The 19,683-nt window shown below is 41.5% G+C and overlaps 1 protein-coding gene across 2 annotated transcripts; it reads left to right on the top strand.

The window, feature by feature from the left end:
* Positions 1 to 659: 659 nt before the first annotated feature.
* On the top strand, positions 660 to 19,413 carry LOC137369909 (aquaporin-3-like). Of its 2 annotated transcripts, none has more exons than XM_068031645.1 (6): positions 660 to 849; positions 1,879 to 1,921; positions 7,844 to 7,981; positions 16,567 to 16,685; positions 17,255 to 17,472; positions 19,045 to 19,413. In XM_068031645.1, the coding sequence occupies exons 1-6, from the start codon at positions 742 to 744 to the stop codon at positions 19,175 to 19,177; spliced, it is 759 nt and encodes a 252-aa protein (XP_067887746.1). In that variant the 5' UTR covers positions 660 to 741; the 3' UTR covers positions 19,178 to 19,413. The 2 variants fall into 2 exon arrangements, with proteins under 2 accessions (XP_067887746.1, XP_067887736.1); XM_068031635.1 differs by having other exon boundaries at positions 1,879 to 2,005.
* Positions 19,414 to 19,683: the final 270 nt, after the last annotated feature.

Genomic DNA, 19,683 nt, shown 5'->3' with positions numbered 1-19,683 from the left:
TTGGGGCTTCAGGGAGGGTCCTCCGTGGAGCACAGGGTGCCCGACAAGGGGGCCGCCAGCTTTTACCTTCTGTGGGGTGGCGGGAGGAGGCTCTTGAGTGGCAGTTAATTGGCCACTTAAGGGCCTTGATTGGCCTGGAGCGGGCAGGCTGTTTCTCGCTACCGCTGCCCCGGTACAATTGCAGTGGGGGCAGGAAGGCATCGGGAACGGCAGCCCCTGCCTCGCACTCAATTTTACGATCCTATTGAGGGGGTGGGGGGCGTTAAATTCCTGCCCGTATTTTGTATCACCTAGCTTCTAAAGAGTTCTGATTGCATCATAGAAAATTATGGCTGATTGTGCTTAAATTATGATACAGTTATGAAATTGAATAATTCATTGTTCTTTAGTAAAAAGCTGCTTGTGATTGTGCCACTCTTATAATTTTGGTCTGTGGACCAAAAATTAATACTGTAAAGTCTTAATTAATTCTGGTGGGAAGCTGGTGAGTTTAAAAAGTTATTATTACACAGGTAGATTATGAACAACATACTGTTTAACATGACAAAATATTTACTTTTCAAACCAATAGCTGATTTTGTGACAGATACATGCCAAGTCCCCTTGCTTTAAATAAAGTTTGCTGAAAGTTTCAATGGCATTCTGAGCATATTTAAAGGAAAATTCAGAGCTCAAAGAACTGGCAATTGCATTTAACCTGGGTCTGCATCAGCAATGACTTCTCACCGAAACTGATTAAAAATGGAAAAACAAAAAGAAATGCTCAGAAAAATGACAACTATACTGAAAGTCCGAAGCCTTCTGCTGAAACAATGTCTTGCTGAATGTTTAGGAACTTTAATTCATACAGTGAGTTGTTCCATTAAACTTCAATAATATTTTATTACTGAGATGTACTTTTATGCTTGGTGAATCTTTTGCAGCAGCTTCAAAAATTTATATAGCAAAGTTTATTTGTCACAAAATAAATATTATTGCAGGTTGATACATGTATATTTAAAATGCAGAAATAAACTTGAGTATGGAACCCTCTTGCAGTTTTCAAGTGGATGTAGAAATGTATAATTTTATGCAGTTATCATTTATTTATCTTAAAAAGCTTTCTAAAATTGTTAATGTCCTCTTAACATTTGTGATTATTTTTATGCCTACAACTGGTTTATTCCTCCAACTGCTAAAATGTATATTTAAGTAAAGCAAATGATCTCATCAGAATTCTTCACATGTATTAAAGATTTTTAATTTTTGTTTTTACACAGTTCCACTTTAATTCATGAACTCTCACAATTTTGTTTTCTTTAAATGTATTTATCAACTTATTTGGGATATTACTCTCAGATTTAACAGCAAGGAGGAAATTAGAGTAAGAGATAAGTACTGTGTCACCTACAATTCAAAAAGCAGGAAAACCTGCGCTACTCCCAAAGCCATATGATAGAAAATGCCCATCTGTGAGCTGAGCTAGACTACAGCTGCCATTATTTCTTTCTTGTTAGGGTAGAGTGCACAGGCTCAATGCTGCATTGAATAATTGATGCAGCTAACAAATCTTAGCCATTGCAGTACAGCTATTGGCTAAAGCCGGGATTTGAGCTCTACTGTTAGTTGTGAGTGCAATCTGTCAAACTTTGTGCCAAGCAACAAAACCAAAATCCAAGAGTGGAACAATCCTACTACTATAGTGACAATAAGTTACCAGAGTGGCAACTTCCCTCCGTCCACCCTACCCCATGTCAATTGACTACTTAAAAAATCTAAAACATGCCTTGAAGTTTGATCTATCCCAGTATATTCGACTCTTCAAGCACAAAGGGGATGCAAGTCAATCTACAAACGGAGCAAATATTATTTATTAATTATTGCCATTTTTCTTTGCAGATGCTTAGCTGTGGAGCAGTGGCACAATTTACTCTCAGTTATGGTACACAGAAAGAATTTTTGACTGTTACTTTTGCCATTGGATTTGCAGTAGCTCTGGGTATATTGGTAACTAGTAAAGTGTCAGGTATGTAAATATTCATGGGGAATTACAGGATTTTCAGAACATTAGGCACATAGCTTTGGGTAGAATACCTTTCATAAAATTACTTTTCCAGTTGAAAAAATACCACCACAAGGATTAGTGCCTTCTGTGAAAAAAAGTTAAGAACACATTGAGTTTAAGGTAAAATAAAAACAAAATACTGCAGATGCTGGAAATCTGAAATAAAAACAGAAAGTGCTGGAAATACTCGGCAGGTCCGGCAGCATCTGTGGAGAGAGAAGCAGAGTTAACATTTCAGTAGAACTGGCAAATGTTAGAAATGTAATAGATTTTAAGCAAGTGAAGCAGGGGGTGGGAGGACCAATGGTGAAGAGAACAAACGAGAAGGTGTGTGATAGGGCAGAGGACAGGAGAGATTAAATGGCAAAGATGTCACGGGACAAAGGCAAAGGGAGTGCTAATGGCATTGGGAAAGACAAAGCATTAGTCCAGAGAGAGTGTTAATGACAGAATAATGAACAGCTCTGTTCAAAAGCACAAACATGAAAAACCAAGTTTACGGCAGGCACAAGGTTAAAAAAATGAATAAAAGTAAAAAAATCCAGTCATGCTCTGAAATTATTGAACTAATGTTGAGTCCGGAAGGCTGTAGAGTGCCTAATTGGAAAATGAGGTGCTGCTCCTCAACCTTGCATCGATGTTCACTGGAACACTGCAGCAGGCCAAGGACAGGAATGTGGGCATGGGAGCAGGGTGTTTTTAAAAAATTCATTCATGGGATGTGGGCATCGCTGACTAGGCTAGCATTTATTGCCCATCCCTAATTGCCCTTGAGAAGGTGTGCTGCCTTCTTGAACCGCTGCAATTATGTGGGATAGGTACACCCACAGTATGGTTAGGAAGGGAGTTCCAGGATTTTGACCCAGTGACAGTGAAGGAACGGCGATATATATTTCCAAGTCAAGATGGTGTGTGGCTTGGAGGGGAACTTGCAGGTGGTGGTGTTCCCATGCATCTGCTGCCCTTGCCCTTCTAGATGGTAGAGATTGCGGTTTGGAAGGTGCTGTCTAAGGAGCCTTGGTATGTGCTGCTGTGCATCTTGTAGATGGTACACACTGCTGCCACTGTGCGTCAGTGGAGGGAGTGAATTGAAATGGCAAGTAACCGGAAGCTTGGGGTCATGCTTTCAGACTGAATGGAGGTATTCCGCAAAGCGGTCACCCAATCTGCGTTTGGTCTCCCCAATGTAGAGGCATCCGCATTGTGAGCAGTAAACTAAATGGAAAGAAGTACAAGTAAATCGCTGATTTACCTGGAAGGAGTGTTTGGGGCCTTGGATGGTGAGGAGAGAGGAGGTTAAAGGGCAGATATTACACCATTATTACCAAGGGGATCTAAAAAATGAATAAGAGGGCCAAAAAGAGAGTATGAGAATAGATTATCGGCTAACGTAAAAGGGAACCCAAAAGTTTTTTATAGATGCATAAATAGTAAGAGGATAGTCAAAGGAAAGGTGGGGCTAATTAGAGATCAAATAGGGGATCTTCTTGTGGAGGCAGAGGCATGAATACTTTGCACCTCTCCACACTAGAGAAGAAGATCCTGACAATGTAGCAGTAAAGGAAGAGGCAATAGTGAGAGCGGATCAGACAAAGAAAGCTAAAGAGAATGTACTTAAAAGGTTGGTAGTCCTGAAACTAGAAAAGTCAAACGGTCCAGGTGGGATGCATCCTAGGTTACTGAGGGAAGTAAGGGTGGAAATTGCAGAGGATCCGGCCACAATCTTCAAATCCTCTTGGGATATTGGCGCGGTATCAGAGAACTGGAGGATTGCAAATATTACAACTCTGTTTAAAAATATGGAGAGGGAAAACCCTCCAACTACAGGCCAGCCAGCCTAACGTCCTTGGTGGGAAAACTCTTAGAGACGATAATCCGGAGGAAAATTAATTGGCATTTTGTAAATTTTTGGCTAATAAATGAAAGTCATTTGTTAAATGAAAATCATGTTTGACTAACTTGATAGACTTTTTTGATGAAGTAACAGAGAGGGTTAATAAGGGTAGTACAGTTAATGCTGTGTATTTTGACTTCCAAAAGGTGTTTGACAAAGTACCACATAATAGACTTGTTAGCAAAATTAAAACCCATGGGATTAAAGCAACAGTGATAGCATGGATACAAAAATTGGCTAAGAGATGGAAAGCAGAGAGTAGTAGTGAATAAAAGCAAAATATTGCGGATGCTGGAAATCTGTAATAAAAACAAGAAATGCTGGAAATACTCAGCAGGTTTGGCAGCATCTGGAAGCAGAGTTAACGTTTCAGGTCAGTGACCCTTCTTCAGAATGTAGTAATAGTGAATGGTTGTTTTGCAGACTGCAGGGAGGTTTACAGTGGTGTACCCCAGGGGTCAGTATTAGGACTATTGCTCTTGTTCGTATATATTAATGACCTGGACTTAGGTATACTGATCTTAATTTCAAAATTTGCAGATGATATGAAACTCGGAAATGTAGCAAACAGTGAGGAGGATAGTAACAAACTTCAGGAGGACATAGACTGATTAAATAAGCAGACACAAGGCAGATGAAATTTATTGTAGGGACGTGTGAAGTGATACATTTTGGTAGGAAGAATTAGGAGAGGTAATAGAAAATAAACGGTATAATTTTAAAGGGGTGCAGGAAGAGGGTGCATGTACGCAAATCTTTGAAGGTGGCAGGACAAGTTGTGAATACTATTAAAAAAGCCTATGGAATTCTTGGCTTTGTTAAAAGAGGAATAAAGTACAAAAGCAAGGAAGGTATGCTAAACTTCTATAAAAACATTGGTTAGGTCTCAGCTAGAGTATTGTGTTCAATTCTGGTCACCATATTTTAGGAAGGATGTCAAGGTGTTGGAGAGGGTGCAAAAGAAATTTACTAGAATGGTATTAGGGATGAGGGACTTCAGCTTAGAGGTGAGACTGGGGTTGTTCTCCTTAGAGTGGAAATGGTTAAGAGGATATTTGATAAGGGTGTTCAAAACCATGCATGGTTTTAATAGAGTAAATGAGGAGAAACTGTTTCCAGTGGCGGAAGGGTTGGTAACCAGAAGGCACAGGTTTAAGGTGATTGCAAAAAAACCAGAGGTGACATGAAGATACATTTTTCTTTAAACAGTGAGTTGCTGTGATCTGGAATGCACTGCCTGAAAGGGTAGTGGAAGCAGATTCAAAAGTAACATAAAAGAAAATTGAATAAATACTTGAAGGGAAAAAAATACAGGGCTATGGGGAAAGAGGACAGTGGAATTAATTGGTTAGAGCTACCAAAGAAGTGGCACAGGCATGATGTGCTGATCCCTCCTTCTGTGCTGCATCATTCTTTGATACTATGTTTTTGGTTGAATTTTGACTAGTTTTATTTGCTGAGTATTTATTGGATATTGGCTTGCTTGCTTTGGGGAGGGTGCACTCAACTGCTAAATAAGGCAGATCTCCACTGTTGCCTCAAGACACTTTGGGTTGAGAGTTACCTTGGTGCTGTTGTCAGCACGACAATACAACTTTGATGGACACGCGGCGAAACCCTGGTTTATAAATGGAATTTCTGCTGCACTTACCGTGAAGTTACAGCAGTGGAGTGTGCACAACTCCAAGGACATTCCCAGCTCTGGTGTTCTGACATTCCAGTGCTCCATTCTTACTCTGTGTGGTGCTGAGAAACTTTCGGATCAAATCCACACTCACCTTTTAATGGCTGCAGCTAGGAGCTTCCTATGCAGGCTTAATCTCAGAAGATTCATAAAGGGTGGGTGGGTGAATCAAGTGTCTGCACCACAATGTTTTCATTACCTCCATGTTCTGATTGGAAAATCTACCTTTTAACTCATTGGGGGTCTTGCACTCAGTTTCTTATAAGTTATTTTTTGCAACAATTGCTATCATCTTCCTTTGATAGGAAAATCACTTGTTATCCAGGATCTTGAAGAGCATCAAGTTTCATTTGTAACTTTGTTGGGATCAATCTAATTTTTCTTAAATTTATGGATACTCCTTTTGAACCCATGTCTTCACAGAGCTGCAAATTGCAATTGCTTATTTTCAGGAGTCGCTGGTTTCTGCACATAAGAACAGTTGTAGGCCTTTCAGCTTCTTACATCTATTTCCCCATTCAATCAGATCATGGCTATCTCTACCTCAGCTTCATTTACTCACCTTTGCTCCATATCATTTGAGAGCCTTACATAACAAAATCTTATTTATCTCATCTTGAAAATTTCAATTCCGGAATCTGCAGTCTTCTGGGGAAGTGAGTTCCAGATTTCCTCTATGTGGAAAACATGCTTCCTGATTTCACTCCTAAATGTCCTAGCTCCAATTTTAAGCTTATGCTGATTGATTCACACAACAGAGGAAATAGTTTCTCTGTATGTACCTTATTGAATCCCTTTATATTTTTAAAGCCCTCAATATATCATCCTTAACCTTCTAAATTCAAAGAAATGCAAGCCACGTTGAAGCAACCTGTACTCATAACCCTTTAAACCCTGGTACTGAGCGAGCAAACTTCATGCTTTGATGAGCAAAAATTATCAAGCTACAAGCACTTGAAATGGAAGAGTACGGTTGGGGGATAATTCTAAAGAAGGAAAGGATAAAGGAGACCATAACTGAGGGAATGCAATGTAATTTTTTTTTTAGGGGCTAAATATTAATAAAACTTGCATTTGTATAGTGCCATTAACATAGTAAAACATCCCAAGGTGCTTCACAGGAACATTATCAGGCAAAACTTAAAACCAGGCCACTCCAATATTGGAATAGTGACAGCACTTTAAAAAGTACTACATTGGGTGTAAAGCGCTTTTGGATATCCTGAGGCTGTAACAGCATTATCTAAATGCAAGTCTTTCTTTGTTTCTTTCTACAAAGACATTAGGACATGTGACCAAAAGCCTGGTCAAAGAAGTAGATTTTAAGGAGCATCTTAAAAGAGAAGAGAGAGGTAGAGAGGCAGAGAGGGTTAGGGAGGGAATTCCGGAACTTAGGGCCTAGACAGCTGAAAGCACAACCCCAAACGGAAGGGTGAAGGGAATCAGAGAAGCACAAGAGACCAGAATTGGAAGAACACAGAGTTCCTGGAGGGTTGTAGGGCTGAAGGGGAGGAGGATACAATGATAGGAAGGGGCAACGCCTTGGAGGAATTTGAACACAAGGATAAGGATTTTAAATTTGACGCATTGCTGGACCTGAAGCCAATGTAGTTCAGTGAGAACAGGAGTAATGGGTGAAAGGGACTTGGTGCAAATTCTGTTACAGGCAGCAGAGTTTTGGATTAGCTGAAGTTTACGAAGAGTGTAGTAAATTTGAAGATAGTGTTTGTTCAGCAGACAATTTGGCTTGGGTGACGCTTAGCAACACTTCAACACTTTTCCCTCTATTCAAAGTGAGACAATTCCTTCCTAGGATAGTGTTCCACATGGTGCAGGAGACCAAATACATTTTTCTTCTTAAAGAATAAAGAAAAGTCATATTGATTCATGGCACCCATTTCCTAACTTTGATCGCACTTGGTTTATTTCAGATTCCATACATCCTAGTACATATTCATGAAACAGCAAAACTGACAAATAGTGCAGCTTCCATTCATTCAATTCCATTGCACATGGCTAAACCATGTGTAATTTCTGTCAATGCATATAAGCTAGTACTTTGCTATGGATTAAACAGAGCTTGTGTGCCAAAACACATAATAAACAAATATCTTCACATTGTTTATTGCTCAGTTTCACTGCCTACCTAGTAATATCCTATTTGTATGTAAAATCAACCATTTACCATATATAAAATCATAACTTGTTTTTCTTTGTGCAGGAGCTCACCTGAATCCCGCAGTGACCTTTGCTTTGTGCTTGCTTGCTTGTGAGCCTTGGTTAAAATTCCCCTTCTTCTTTGTGGCACAAACATTCGGTGCCTTTCTTGGATCAGGAATAATGTTTGGTTTGTATTACGGTGAGTAATGAAGCCACCTATTGCAAGAAGGTATAAAGTAAAATTGTTTAATACTGCATTAAAACTTAAAACAATTTAAATTTCAGCATTGCAGTTCAGCAGAAAACAATGGACTATACGGACTCCCATATATATAACAATATTCTCACAGGTTGCTACAAATATTGCTTCTGATATTGTTCCCTACATTTATCTATTATAATCTTAGAACATTATTTCTGGAATTTATCTCTAAATTATGAAGAGAGACTAACACAATTGAATTTATTTAATTAGAATATTGAGAAAAGAGATCTTTCAAAAATGCTGAGATAAATGGGATGATCTGATGTAAGCAGATTATTTTGTTTGGACAAGGCTGAGATGCGTCGACATAGGGATTCAGAAGTTTGTCTGCCCCATTTTATGGGTGCGGAGGTTGCGATTTGTGACTTGCCTACATCGGTTCTGTTGGAGGTAGGCAGCACACAAATTTGATGCTCCCATTTCATTACCATAGGTATAGTGTAGGGCCGGGCAGGTTCTGCACTGCAGGCTGTCTCTGCACTCAACAGGGAGCTGATCAACATTGTGTTGAGAGCACGAGGTTCAGCCAGCACTCTTCTTAAAGGTTAGCAGTCTCAAAGAGAAGTTGCACTGAATAATATTGCTGGGGTTTATAAGATGGAAAATGCAACACCAGGGCAGAGAGAGGGTTCCAGAGTGACAAATGTGGCCCTGGAGGCATTAATCGTGGAAGTGGGCAGGAGGAAAGATGCCATGGTTCCGCAGGGCTCAGGAGGCCCATAAGGACAACTCTTGGAAGGGAGTGGGAGCAGTTGGTCAGGGAGGTCAACTCTCAGGGTCTGGCCCGGAGGACCTGGCAGCAGTGCCAGAAGAAGTCTCTTGATCTCACATGGGTGGTCAAGTTCAGTGAATGCATCTTCACATGACATCTCCTACCCATCACAACACTTGCCTCTCATGCTGCTTAGTGCACCAAGCCCCCGATCACTCACCCAGCAACACTCCCTGGCACTCGGGGCTCACGCCTAACATCCAGGTTTTCCACCACACCCTCACACACCTACCAATTTTTGCTGACCTCACAACCACCTCTCACTGCCTCCACACACCTCCAGCTATTCAGCTCATTATCCAAACACAGCATTACACCATCACTGACAGTCTGCTCTCTCTCTCGTAGGACAAGGTGGTACACAAAAGAAGGGAGCAAAGCAGAACCAGCAGGGACAAGGATGCCTGCAATCCTGCGCCCTACGGAGGAGATGCTGTCAGCATCATGGGGCCATTTGCAATGGAGCCCCTGGCATCGGGCATCATTGAAAACATTGAGGATGATGGTATGTTGTTGTATTATGCCCCTTCTCAATTCCCAGCACAGCCTCATCCTGTTATCTGGTATGATGAGCAAGCTGCTGATGGTGTGAGCATGGACCTCCTGCTTCCCACCCCAACCCTCTTCCCTCACACCAATCTTCCCCTTCTGTGTTCCTGCTTTCAGACACCTAAGAACTGCCCCCCTGCCCAACTACAGGAGACCCAGGAGGAAGAGAGAGAGCAACAGCTCAGCACTAATGAAGAGGCCTCTCTCATGATCTGACACTCGCAACCACCAGGTGAGATACTTTCACTGCACGTACCTGGGAGGTGAGTATAGAGTTGGGATCAGCATGTGATGAATAATCCAGGCACAAGTGGGCTGCAGCTAGACCAGGGGTTAAGGATGGTTCATTTGCCACCTCATTGGAGTGCAATGTTGCAGATGGGTTCTGCTGCCAGGGACTCAGATGAGGACCTGGATGGGGCAGCATACTAGAGAGTGTTGATGGGTAGATGCACAACGAGATGCTGGGTGCATTGACTGGCCAACCAAACAACATCCTCTCAGTGTCAAAGAACATGGAGGAGTCTGGTTCCCAGTTGGTAGAGGGCATCGCACAGGGTTTGACCTCTCCACAGTCTCTGCTCCATCTCCTTGTCATGCTGCTGACCCAGTGGCATTGCAACTGCAGCCTCCATACTTGTTGCAACCTTTGTGTGAACAGGGTACCTACTCCACTGCTATCCCTGTGAGGATGCAGCAACACTCTCTGGCAAATCCAGGAATTCACCACAACATCTCCAAAAGCACACCAGAGTACTTTGTCATGCTAGACCCCCACCTGCCAAGAATGAGGCATATTAATTTTGCCACATGGACATTAAATTTCAAATTGTTGCTGGGAAGAAGAGAAGGCCTGTTACAAGGGCTGCCAGACACTTGGCTGGAAGACATTTACATACCAATAGGGACAAGAGAGTTTACTCCCCTTATCCATTTAACCCACAATGGACTTTGAGCACCAGGCATTGAAGGTAGGGAATTGCATTCCAGGCCTTGCTAAAATTATATAATCCACAGAGCCAAGACGTGGTCAGACCAGCTAGTCACATGAATAACCTGCTTGACAACCTGGGTTTTTCTGAATTGTATAAACAGTTTGAACTGAGAGTGTCTGTTTACTCCTGGACTGTAAAGACCTCTCCTGGCTGGCTCGCCACAGCCTCATCTGTCTGCTCCCATCTCTTTCTCACGGAACTCCAAATCCACAGAAGACACATGAACCTCAAGGGAGAATAGTCTCCTACAGCGAACAAGGTTTAAGAAGAATACTGGGCCCCAACGAAAAGCAAGATCTACCTACAATTAAGGACTCTACAGTGAGCTCGAAGATCCGTAACAAAAACCCTCTTCAGAGATTGCCTCAAACTTTTCCATTTTATTTTTCTTCTGCTCTTTTCTGTCTCTATTTGCATGTGTGTATCGCGTATGCATGCTAGTGTGGGTGTGTCGTGTATCTGTAGGTGTTAACCGAATTAGAGTTTAAGTTTAAACCTAAGAAAACCTGTTTGTGCTGGTTTCTTTGCCTTATAATTGGGAAGCAGTGAAAAAGGATTCACCAAGGGGGAGCTAAAAACACAGTGTGTTTAAAATTAAACCCTGTTATGGTAAGACCAGGTGAAGGCTGAGAGGGAACCCTAGACCCCTTTCTCACCTGGTCGTAACAACTTCCAGATAACAGAAGTTCTTCAAAATTACCATAGCTATAATTTGGGTGCATGGCCCTTTAAGGAACTCTAGTGCAAGGCCCATCTTGCAGCCTAATGTCCAAATTAATTGTCTGGTCCTGCATGGTCCAAATTAGGTATCCGGCATTGCATCAACCGGTTGGGCTGTGTGTCATCAGGATAGCGGTCCTTCACAACCTTCCACCACACTTTGGGCCCACTGGCACGATTGCCCTTCTCAGGAGGGTGTGCTGTTCTGGAGGTGGCTGGTGCCAAAACGCGCCCCAGCAAAACGGCACGACGTCTCTGTCTTACAGGAATGAAATTCTCGCTCAGGTGTCCTTACATTTTTGGGTCTTTTTATATCTTCATATCCCAGAATATTGCAGCTGTCCTATTTCTGATCACTCCATGGGAAAAGGGAGAACCATTAACAACAGTTAAGAGGCATCTGGACAGGTACTTGAATGAGCAAGGCATAGAGGGATATGGAATTAATGCAGGCAGGTGGGATTAGTATAGATAGGCATTATGGTCGGCATGGATGCAGTGGGCCGAAGGGCCTGTTTCTATGATGTACGACTCTATGACTCTATGATTCCTAAATCCCTCATCACGGCTAAGTTATGCACCAGATGACTATAGATATGAGTACCAGCTCAAGGTTGTACTGCAACGTTCTTCCCAACTGGCCTAGGCAGTGGGAGGATTGTTTGAGCATGCTGACTGCTTGATAATATTTTGGAATGGCAGCGTATCTCCCTTTGTAGGCCACCTCTGCATCTGTGCCTAGATTCCTGACAGGAATCATAAACCAAATCTGAAGGAGATAGCGCTTGTTGACCATCTTTCAATCTGATGGCCAGTTGGACTGGCACAACCTCAATGCATCATCACTGCTGCCAAGAAACTGGGCATAGACCTGCATGGTGCACACCTGTAGTTGCAAACAAGATGGACTTTGAGGGACTGGAATCCCTTTTTGTTCAGAAAGATGCCAGGCTGGTAATGGGGAGCATGCAAGCCAATGTGGATGCAGTGTACGACACCTTGCACCCTTGTCAATGCGGGTGAAGCTTAGTGCTCTCTTGTCCTGCTTTGCTCTGTCCATGGGGAAAGAGATGTAAGTGTTCCTCTAGGCGTAGGTAGCCTCGGTGACCTCCCAGATACCACAATGGACTGCAAACGGAGATATTGCTAATGTCACCTATTGCAGTAATACAGGAGGGATCTTTTGTATAGAAGTAATAGGCCATGATGAGCTTGACAGCCACAGGATGTGCTGTCCTTGCCCTGGTTCTAGGCTTGTGATGTGCTGCAGCAGATGACACAGCTCCTTTGTTAAGCGAAGGTGCCTGAGACATTGCTGATCAGTGTTCAGGTAGGAGAATTGCTCCCTGAAGACTCCCAGTGAGTATGGCCACCTGCGCAGTACTTTCCTGTTCCCTTTTGTTTCAGCTGCTCCTACTCTCTCCTGACTTGCAGCCCTAAATTCAGCCCCAGGTGGTGAGTCAGATGCTGGGGGAGCCCAATTTCACAAAATGAAATGTAGGACACTTATTTAAATATTTTAATTACCATTTAACATACTTTTGGCATAGCTCTGGAACTCTATGGAGGAACATAGGCACATTAGGAACAGGACCGGTTAGTCAGCCTCTCAGGTTTGCTCCGCCATTACATGAGATCATAGCTAACAAGTACCTCAACTCCATCTCCCTGCCTTAGCTCCTTATCCCTTGATACCTTGCAACCCTTACACATCAAAAATGTATTGATCTCCATCTTGAAAACTCCAATTGACCCAGTATCCACAGTCTTTTGGGGGATGTTCCAGATTTCCACTATTCTTTGTGCGAAAATGTGCTTCCTGTGTTCCCTCCTAAGTGGTCTAGCTCTAATTATAAGATTTTGTCCCCTTGTTTTTGATTCTTAATTTTTCTGTATCTACCCTATCAAACTCTTATAATATTTTCAAACCTTGATAGAGATAACTCCTCTATATTCAAGGGAAAACAAGCTAATAACCTGATCAAACACAGCAGATGGCACATTTGCAACATGGAGTGGCCACATGCACACTTCTTTCCATATTGGACACTTAGGGATCTGTACCTAGATCTCTCTGCTCCTTCAGTCCATTGAGAATATACTATATTTTGATTCTATATCTTTTTCCTAACGTGCACTACTTTACACCTATGCTACACTGCATTTATTGCATATCTTCCCACTCCAGGGTCACTATTAATTCTCCTCAGTTTGTCATTTCCCCTTATTTATAGCCGTCAACAAATTTTTATGTCTGTTGCTCCGTGCCCACTTCAAAATCAATTATTCATGTAAGATCGAGTAGTCACACCAGAAATCCTTGATGTGCAACACTAATTGTATCTTGCCAATCTGATAAAGTTCAATGTACTCCTGTTCTCTGCTTTCCATCCCTCAGCCATCTCTTTATCTATGCTGCCACTTTACCTTTAATACCGTGAATCTTAATCTTACAGTAAAGCTCTTTTGTGGCACTTTGCTATAACCTCAGAAAATTCCTTGACGAATTTGATTACATTAGTCACAGAGGACCTGTTATTTTTCAAATATGTGCTGGCTCCTTGATTAAGTCTTTCTCAGCATCTACTAATGTTATCCCTCATCATCTCCAGCAATTCCCCTACTACTGATATGTGCTATGATCAGTTTTATGGTGTCTCTTATCCTTTCAAATCACTTTACTCTTAGCTTGGAGCCTCATATTTTGTGAAGATTTTTTGAAAAAATATTAAATCTTTTCAACTTCTGCTAAGAAATCCTGATAAAAAGGAGGTTCTATTGGGTAAAATCCTCAAGCCTGTGTTCCCACTAGGAAGGCATGCTTAAAAGGAGTAAGGGTCATAGAATTGGTAGTGCAGTGCTGTAGCACTATCTCTAACCTGTGCTCCCCTAAAGAGCAGCTCTTGCAGGGACACAGGATTGTTGATTTTCAAACTGCAGATCCCTCCTTCTGTTTTTGTGGCTGTTATCCAATTTTTGCAGAGAACAGAGCTTACTGTTTTGGGTCGCAACGTGCAGCCTGTTATTGGAAATATAAGAATTTGGAGATTGATAGATGGGAAGCACCACTGCTTCCCTAGCTCACAAAGAAGGCTGTAATCCATTTTTAAAAACTCACTTGCTGGGTCTCTTCTGGTCCTGCTGCTGACAGGTTAGATCTAGTGCGAAAGCCACCACTTCTACCCCACTCAGAGCTAAGGTTAAGATCAGGCCGGGATGATGCCACCCGAGCCCCATCTATGTATTTAAAGATGACCCTGGCAAATTGGGGGTGAGTGTTCTTGCTATCTACAATTTAATATTGCAATCGGGCAGATCAGGGTGAGAGAAGAATTAATGTGGCAGGGGGAGGCACCTTCCCTCTCTTTTCAGCCATTTCCCCAACCACCTTCTTGTGATCTTGGGGAAATCTCAACCGTCAAAAATAGGTGGGTTGAATTGGGTGCGAAGTATAAATGTGAAAAAAAAATCAAACCCCAACCAACTTGCCTCAAAACTTCCCACTTCCTGTTTTAATAAAGATGGGTCTCTCCATATTTTAATGAGGCTGCATGCTTCAGATTTTTTTCTGTGTTCCAATTTAACCCTCGTCGGAAGGTTTTCCCTGGTCATGGGAAATCCGGCAGCTAAAACACTTTTCCAACACTGCTTGTGAGCCAGGAGGAGCAGGAGTGCTGCCCTCCCAGCCCCTAAGCAAGCCTGTTAACCTCTCCAGCCATTAAGACCCCTCCCACCACAATCCAAAGGCCTCCTGATGTCCTCTGTGGCTTTCCAAAATCCTCTTCCCTCTTCATATGGTCCTCTGTGACCTTCTCCCCTCCTCCTCCCCTCTTTCCTGAACCCCCTCATTGATGTCCCCTGTTTTTACAGGCCTATTCACCTGACAGCCAGTCAGTCTCTCAAACTGTCCGACTGCAGCCGAGAAACAGATTTCAAAAATGGTTATCAGGTCGTGACAATTCTGTAAGATTTGCGGGAACCTCGATATTCTGATTTCTCAACTGCAAAACCCACCCCTCTACCTGCTGTTGTCTCCTGGTAAATTTCTTTTAATTCATTTCATGGGATGTGGGCGTCACTGACAAGGCCAGCATTTGTTGCCCATCCCAAATTGCTTTAGAGAAGGTAGTGGTGAGCTGCCTTCTTGAATCGCTGCAGTCCACCTGGCGCGGGTACACCCACAGTGCTGTTAGGGAGGGAGTTCAATGATTTTAATCCAGTGACAGTGAAGGATGGTGTGTGGCTTGGAGGGGAACTTGTTCCCTTGTTCTTCTAAATGGAAGAGGTTGCAGGTTTGGAAGGTGCTATTGAAGGAGGCATGGTGAGTTGCAGTGTATCAGGGCCCTTACTTCAAAAAAACTTCCAAATCTGAGTCTGCCTCCCTTTCAGAGATGCACTGGGCCTTTAAATACTGGCCTGGTCAAATACAGTCAAATACATGAAAAACTCTGTTGGCTCACTGACCTATGCATCTGCAGCATGCAAAGTTCTATTGGGGGGCGGGGGGGAGAGGGGGGTTCTAATTGGTGCAATCTGACATTGAAATCTAAAATATGAAAAAATTATCTTATTGGGAAGAATCTAATGTGAACATCCTTTTTAGATTGTTAAAATTCAGCCTTTTATTATTTTCCTTGGGGTCTTTGGGACTCTGCTTTTAACTCTGTCAAGTTGTATATTGGTGATCATAGGATCACGGGAAATAGGAGCAAGAGTAGACCATTCAGCCTGTTGTACCTGCTCCACTGATCATCTACCTCTATGCCATTTTCCCCCACTATCCCCATATCCCTTGATGTCATTAGTATCATTCGATTTCTGTCTTGAACATGCTCAATGATTGAGCTTCCACAGCCCACTGGGATAGAGAATTCCACAGATTCACCACCCTTTGAGTAAAGAAATTCCTCCTCATCTCAGTCTTAAATGGCCCTCCCCCTTATTCTGAGACTGTGGTCTCTCTGCTTCTTCAGTCCATTGAGAATATACTATATTTCGATTCTATGTCTTTTTCCTAAAGTGCACTTTTTTACATCTATGCTACACTGCATTTGTTGCATATCTTCCCACTTCAGTCACTATTAATTTTCCTCAGTTTGTCATTTCCCCTTATTTAGTGCCATCAGCAAATTTCCCTGGTTCTAGATTCACCAGCCAGAGGAAATATCCCATCCACATCTACCCTGTCACGGCCTGTAAGAATTTTGTAAGTTTCAATGAGATCACCTCTCATTCTTTGAAACTCTAGAGAATACAGCCCCAGATTCTGCAATCTCTCCTCATAAGACAATCCCGCCATCCCATTTTGTTACTGTATTGTTTATTTTCAGTGTCAGTAGTTGGTTATCCTTTTACATTTTTGACCAAAATTTAATGCAGAAGGATAATATTCTCCTTTGTCCTGAGAAAGCTACAAGTGGCTGTTTGGAAAACCAAGAAAGTGAATGTAAGAAAAAGTACTATTAATAATTATATCATTGCAGATAATTTGTGGCATTATGGTAATAAACAGCTAACAGTAATTGGACCAAACTCTACTGCTGGAATATTTACTACTTATCCACATGAACATTTGAGTGCAGTAAATGGCATTTTTGATCAGGTAAGTGAACAGAATTTCAATAGATTAGATGCATTTAATACGATAGAGACTGCAGCCTTGTCATCTCACAGGACAGTTTATATGTGATTATTTTATCAAATAGGTGAGGTCCAATTCCAGTTATCTGATCTGCATTTGTAATATGATCATATCCAAACTGCAGGTTTCTCACAAAGTATTGCAATTATATTACCATTTTCAGTAATTTTTACTTGTGTGTGATGTATTGCACTAGAATGTATTATCACTAAAATTAAAGGGCAGGATTTCCTTTAGGAATTGCCCCATTTCTGGACAGCACTGAAAATGCCATATGCTGTGCCTGGCTCTCAACCTTAATGCTTTCCAATTCTCCCTGTCTGTAGGTGCAAGTAGGCTAATTTGAAGGTTTCAGACTTTTACCAGGTGTGCTTTAGAAATCTGACATTTGATTCAACAGAATTAATCACAATTCAGAGATTTTCTTGGGTAGTAAATGAAATAAAAGTTGTTGCAGATATAACATGCAAAGCTAGTATAGTAAAGCTCTGATATTTGACTTTAGTTGATTTCTCTTTTTCTAATTACAGGCAATTGGGACTGCAGCTCTTATACTTTGTATCCTTATCATTGTGGATCCATTGAACAACTCAGTGCCAACAGGACTGGAAGCCTTTACCATTGGCTTTGTGGTTCTGATAATTGGTTGGTCAATGGGTTCAAATTCCCAGTACTCATTAAATCCTGCCAGAGATATTGGACCTCGCTTGTTTACTGCAATTGCTGGTTGGGGATCTGAGGTTTTCACGTATGTTTTGTTATCATTTCTTATTTGTAGATATGCAATTAATTCCTTTTCAATTAGAATGACGATTTGTTGAGTAGAAAGTAAGATTAATATTAACAATTAAACAATAATGGGCCTTTCTATACATGTTCTCTTGAAGAAAATTGAATGCCATCACCAACACCCCCACCCCCAGAGGAAATGCTAAAATATGTTTCTTCCTGACTTTTAAGGCATAGTAAAGCTGAGTTAAAGGGCTCCTATGTGTCTATTTTTAACTGAACAGGACAGAGATATTAGCCGAAAGCCAGCCATCTTGTCAGACGGCACTGCCATTAATCGTGCATTTGGATTGAGCCTGATATTCTGTAAGTTCATTGGACTACATAATATTCAACTCCCAGGTGAGACACATAGTTCAGGAGGGTTGTCCTCTTCATTTAGAGGATTATTTTCTTGGGTCAGTCAGCGTATACTGTCATCAGAAAATCTTTGCTTTTGGAGGTAATCAATTTACTACATTCTGGCTATTTGGTAGATTCCAATTAAACAGAAAAATTGTTTCTAAACTTTGTAGTTTAGTTGTCAGCTCCTCCTAGATCTCCGAACATCTTGAACAATTTTCTTCCAAAGGACAAGTTAAAGTTGCAAACCTTGCCACAGATCACTTTGACCGATGTTGGAGATCGGCTGGGAGCCTTTCCAGAAGAAAATGCTTAAGATTCAGTGTGCAAGGAATAGATTACCAATAGAAAGTGCTCTTTTTCAGCCTGACTTCATCATTGGACAACATTCCATTGCATGTAGCATGTATAAATCTGAATTCCTTCTCACAACCCAGCAAGACCAGCAGTTCAGCAGGTCTTGACTGTGTTAATATATTTAGGGGAACTTGTTATTTGTTTATGGGAGGTGATTGACCATGGTATGGCCGCATTTATTGTTCATGCTTGATAGTGGGCCACCTTTTTGACCTGCTGCAATCCTTGTGATGATGATCCCATGATGATATTAGGTAGGGCGGTCCGGAGACAATGAAAGAATGCCCATGTTCGGATGGTGCATAAATTGAAGAGGCTTTTGGCAATTGTGTTCTTGTGACATTAGTGGTCTTGTTCTTCTCAGTGGTAGAAGTTGCAGGGTTAGGACGTGCTGAAGAAGCAAACTTGATGAGTTGCTGCAGTGTATTTTGTAGATAGTACATAATGTAGCCATAGTGAGCTGGTGCTGGAGGGGTTGAATATAATATCTAGGTTGTCAATTAAATGGACTGCCCTGTCCTGGATGGTGTTGAGCTTCTTGAGTGTTCTTTCAAATGCACTCATCTGGATGAATGGTGAGTATTTCATTCCTGACTTGATTCTTGTAGATGGTGGCGAGGCTTTGGGGTATCAGATGGTGAGCCACTTGTCAAAGAGTCACTGCCATTGCCCTGTACTTTTAGCCACAATGTTGATATTCTTGATATGCCACTGACAATGGAATTGCTAAAATGATGTGTTTATAAGCCGAACTATATTCTGATAGCATTTTCTTGTTTCATTTTATTGGTTCACTGTAAAGTCCACCTTTGTCATGTTTCTCTTTTTTTAGTACTGGCAACTATTGGTTTTGGATCCCAATTGTCAGCCCAATCATTGGTGCCATTTTTGGTGTTCTGATGTATCAGTTCATTATTGGATTGCGTATTGAAGCAAGGACCAGCTGCTCACCCATTGCAGAATAAAATGTAATGTTAATGAGCCAGAAACCAAAGGGGAGACGCCGATGATCAGACAACGACTGGATTATGATTCTCTGAAGAATTTTGTTTCAATAATCTTCAGGATATCTATCATTTTATTATCTACAGATTCAATTTTTTGTGAATTTCTAATACTGGATAAAGATAGAGAAATTTGTAAGATGAGATCATTTCACAATTTTCAACATTTTCTGAATTTTTAAAACAATTGCAAACTATTTTGTATCTTTTATTTTGAATTAAATAAACTAGTGTAGAACTCAAAGGGTTAGCAAGAGATAGCGTCTGTAGTTCATCAATTTAAATGATTAACCAATAACAATAAAAGATGCAACAACTATCCAGCAGGCACTTACCCTAATCATATACCATTACATGAAAATGCTGGAGTTTCTTTTTATTGAGAAACTGATGTTAGGGTCATAGCTCATACTAGAGAAATTCACCAAAGTTGAAAAGAATAGGACAAGAGCTAAATGAAGAAGTTG

Source organism: Heterodontus francisci, chromosome 1 (assembly GCF_036365525.1).
Source record: "Heterodontus francisci isolate sHetFra1 chromosome 1, sHetFra1.hap1, whole genome shotgun sequence".
NCBI classification, from domain to species: Eukaryota; Metazoa; Chordata; class Chondrichthyes; order Heterodontiformes; family Heterodontidae; genus Heterodontus; species Heterodontus francisci.
Note: the sequence above shows the minus strand (reverse complement) of the source record. Positions and strands in the feature narration are given on the sequence as shown.

Coding starts and splice junctions, on each gene's coding strand:
- LOC137369909 (XM_068031635.1), top strand. CDS start 742: ATGGAAAAACAAAAAGAAATGCTCAGAAAAATGACAACTATACTGAAA. Junction 2,006..7,843: donor GGTAACTAGTAAAGTGTCAG/GTATGTAAATAT, acceptor TTCTTTGTGCAG/GAGCTCACCTGAATCCCGCA. Junction 7,982..16,566: donor AATGTTTGGTTTGTATTACG/GTGAGTAATGAA, acceptor ATATCATTGCAG/ATAATTTGTGGCATTATGGT.